The sequence below is a fragment of the Amphimedon queenslandica genome, unplaced genomic scaffold, assembly GCF_000090795.2.
Source record: "Amphimedon queenslandica unplaced genomic scaffold, v1.1 AMPQUscaffold_13450, whole genome shotgun sequence".
NCBI classification, from domain to species: domain Eukaryota; kingdom Metazoa; phylum Porifera; class Demospongiae; order Haplosclerida; family Niphatidae; genus Amphimedon; species Amphimedon queenslandica.
In genome coordinates this window covers 119627-123971 of record NW_003546314.1, presented here as the reverse complement: position 1 = coordinate 123971, position 4345 = coordinate 119627, and the positions used below count along the sequence as shown (strand labels likewise).

General features: G+C 31.3%; 1 protein-coding gene across 1 annotated transcript in view; it reads right to left on the bottom strand.

Annotated features, from left to right (window-relative positions):
* The window catches only part of LOC100637628 (fibrillin-1-like), a 36490-nt gene that overhangs the window by 7692 nt on the left and 24453 nt on the right, over positions 1 to 4345 (bottom strand). The window contains exons 13-19 of the mRNA XM_019995237.1: positions 4210 to 4332; positions 4042 to 4164; positions 3869 to 3991; positions 3705 to 3824; positions 3395 to 3643; positions 3217 to 3339; positions 3056 to 3175 (exon numbers count right to left, since the gene is read on the bottom strand). Coding sequence (XP_019850796.1) covers positions 3056 to 3175; positions 3217 to 3339; positions 3395 to 3643; positions 3705 to 3824; positions 3869 to 3991; positions 4042 to 4164; positions 4210 to 4332 — 981 coding nt within the window. The remainder of the gene's footprint in view (positions 1 to 3055; positions 3176 to 3216; positions 3340 to 3394; positions 3644 to 3704; positions 3825 to 3868; positions 3992 to 4041; positions 4165 to 4209; positions 4333 to 4345) is intronic.

Here is a 4345-nt window from a genome sequence, read left to right as displayed (position 1 = left end):
GCTCAGCAATTTGTTGACAGCAGCAAATAAGTGGAATGTTGCCACACTCATGACCACTGATTACTGTCAGAGGTTTATTAGACACAATACTGGTTCCACTGATGTCAAGTAATGGGGCACCAATGAGAAACGTTTGCATTCTGTGAATGGTAAAAGTGAACGATGAGCCAGCAGTGACTGCTTTACTGTTACTATTTGTCTGAATATCAATAGGAACAGAAACAGTTTGAGTAGGAATGACAGTGACAGTTGTGTTATCTTCATTCCCAACTAATAATACTTCACTTAAAGAATTATCACTTGTTGCAAGTGTTCCAGTAGATACAGCATAATATTGATATTCTGAAAGGTTAAGGTTCTGATATGGGTAGGCCATATAATCTCCATAAGAGCCAGTGCCTCTTACATTAATCACTAGTACAGAGATTAATCCTCCATTTGTTGAGTAAATATATACTCCTTTGAAACGACTGGAATAAAGGCCATCATTAGTAACAAGTGATGTTGGTAAACTAATATCAACAGGGACACTGCTATTGACACTGTAGCTGCCAAAAATTCCATTGTTAGTTTTAATTGAAAAAGAAACTGAAGAGACAGAGGGAGTTGTGACATACAGAAGAAGTTCATCAGTATTTCCTCTGTAGTTTCTCATGGCTCCAACATAAAATTCAGTGCCATAAGCAGCTGAAGCATTTTGAAGCAAAACTATATAAAAATAGATCTAGATTAGGACACAACTATATTGAATGTTGCAAGCTGAAGGAGGATTTTATATAACCATTAAGCTTGGCTTGTATAGCATCAAGTGTCGGTAGTCTATAGATCTATTATTAGTAAAATGTTGTGGTAACTTACAAGAAAATAACACCGCAAAAAAGAGAGTAATTTTCATGGCAATCAGTTTCTTCTAGTTGGTCTAGCTTGGGTGGGGCTGTAGACTAGCTCTAGGAGTTGTTTGAAACAATAATAGTAATCATGTTCCGCATATTGTTGATACTGCACTATGATTATGGGTTAGACTCATAAATTCACTTCTTTCATTCCTTTTTTGGATAGATTACATGTACCGTGATTAGGTTAATGCATTGTACTTTGTGTCTATAGTCTATGTAAAGTCTTAGTTCTTGACACAAGGTTCCCCACAAAGTATCATCCTTATATTGGTAGCCATACAGCTCTGGAGCAAATTTAAAAAAATTTATTAAATTCAATTTTGATTCAAACTTGCTAGACACCATAAGAACATTGTATATGTATTAGAAAATTATAAAAATGAAGAATTCTCTCCTATAGTTTTGGCCCAAAAACCTTGCTCTGTGGTACAGGGACTTGGCTTCATTTTGAAGTAACTTTAAAAATTTGTAAAAATTCGGAAATCAGCTCAAACTTGTTAGACATGGAAACTATCACCTTTTAACTTTTGGCAAAGTTCGGCTGTAGATGTGTTGGCCCCATTTTTGAGCAACTTTAGAAATTAAAAAAAACTCAGCTCAAAATTTCTACACAACATGAGTATATAACAATAAAGAATTAGAGACCCTGTACTATTGTAAAGGGCTTTGGTCTGATTTTTGAGGAAAATTCAAAATTAATAAAAAAATCTAATTTTAATAGAAATTAGTTCTAACTTTCTACATGGATATCTGAAAAATATAAAATCGAGAATTTTCTCCTTTTCAATTTTAGTGATGTTTGGCCTGAGACCATGTATTAGTGTACAGGAACCTTGATCCAATTTTTGAGCAAATTAAAAAATTCATTCAAAATTTAATTTTAATCTGAATCAACTGAAACCTTGTATGTACATGTATATGTATCAAGAAAAAAATTATAAAAATGTAAAATTCTTTCCTAGCCATTTTTGGAAATATATCCTGTACTATGGAGAACCTTTAAAATTCATAAGAAATCCATAAAGCTGAGCACTAGATCTATGCCATAATCTTGTGGGAAATTAAGACAATATAATAATTATGTAACTTCCTTATTTTCAGAAATGTCAAAAAAGAGTTCAGGGAAACTGCATCAACAATCATGACATTCTTTCTGAGTTTTGGTCTGCTTTCAATAGCAGCAATATCATTCTTTTACTCTTATCTCATAAAAATATGAACACTTAATGAGAGCAATAGTTGCTTTTATGATTTGTATGCTTTGTATTTTAATTTTGTATGGAAAATAAAATATACTTTTAAAAAAATTATATTTTTGTGTCTAGTAAAACATTTAAAGTATAAAAAAATTATTTAAAGGTCTATAATAGAGTACTTTATAATTTTTGTATTAGCAACAACTGACTTAAGGGAATAAAAGTAGCAAAAGACAGTCATAACTAGCAGCACTAAAAATATAGTAGCATTATAGCATATAGTTTTATTAGTTTACAGCTTTTCCTTTTTCTCTGTTTGTGGTACATCAACATAGTCATAAAGATCACCTTGTTCTTCCATAAATTTGGTTACAATCTCATTATTATATATTGGATTTGATGTACTGTACATAGATCTCTCTTGATCTTCTTGATTGACATTATATTGTCCATTTTTATTCTTCTTACTTACAATTAAAACAATTATAACAAAAGCTATCACAGCAATGATGATGATAACTATAAACAATTTTTTACACAACAGACCATAATATAAAATTCATATAGCTTACTTATTAGTATACCACCAATAGTACCATAGACAAAGCCACTGTTAGACCCAACATTTTCTGCACTAGTCTAAATTTGACAACAATTAGAATATAGTTATTCATGTTATAGAGTAATTAAACAACTTACAACTTCAATGTTAGTTGGCAAAGATAGGTCATATACAGATTAAATTAGATAATAAAATAATAATAATAATAATCAATTAGCTTTGAAAACTAACTCAAACACGTATGATTGTCATTGCTCAAGTAATATCCATCTTTACAGGTACAATGGTGACTTCCTGGAGTATTCACACAATCATGACTGCATCTGTTATCAAGCAATAAGCATTCGTTGATATCTGAACTCAAAATTTAAAATGTGATCATTATAATTTCCATTTTTTACCTGAGCAAAATGCATCATTGGTTAAAGTAAAGCCTACCAAGCATGAACACTGGTAGCTACCAAGGGTATTGTTGCAAATCTGTTCACAGCCTCCATTTTTATCAGCACACTCATCAATATCTGTATTAATATACATAAGACAATGTAAATTTTAAAATTACCAGTGCAGTTTTTTCTATTGCTTGTAAAATGAAATCCTTCTCTACACTGACACTGATAGCTTCCTATTGTATTAATACAGTCCTGTTCACATCCACCATTATTAGTATCACACTCATTGATATCTATACAGAAGTAACAAAATATATACTGTAATTTTTCTAATCTAAAGTGATTCACCAGTGCAGTTGTGATCATTAGCATTGAGAGAGTGTCCATTAAGACAGGAACAATAATAACTACCATCAGTATTATAACATGCTTGTTCACACCCTCCATTACTATTAAGAGTACACTCATCAATATCAGTACAAGTGTGATTATCATTAGTGAGTTGATAACCATTATCACAAGTACATGTATAACTACCAATAGTGTTAGTACATAACTGAGAACAACCTGATGTTCCTTCATTACACTCATCAATATCTGATGTATATATATAATTATAATAAGACTACAGATTGTATAGTTGACGTTAGGTTCATACCTGTACAAAACCTCTCATTATATAATCTATATCCATTGTTGCAAGAACAATTAAAGGAAGGTACTTGATTAGTACATATTTGCTCACAACCACCATTGTTTGTAGCACACTCATTAATATCTGATAATAATAGTGAGAGTTATTATCAATAGGAATAATCCTACCAACACAGAGGGTGTCTGACATTAAGTAGTATCCATCAGTACAAGAACAGACATAACTTCCAATAGTGTTAAAACAGTTTTGATCACACCCTCCATTATTGTTAGCAATACACTCATCAATATCTTATAAATGAGAAATAAAAATTATACCAAAATTATTAGTATTGATATACCTGTACAGTTTATTCCATTGTTATTAGTCTCATATCCTTCTCTACACTGACACTGATAGCTTCCTATTGTATTGATACAGTCCTGTTCACATCCACCATTATTAGTATCACACTCATTGATATCTGTGGATGATGTATAATGAGTATTACTAATATAGCTATGCTAACCAGAACAATTATGTCCATCAGTGTCCAGACTATATCCTGTGTTACAAGAACAAGTATAAGAGCTCAGGGTATTAGTGCCAATTTGACTACAGTCTCCATTATTCAAAATACATTCATTAGTATCTAACATTATAAT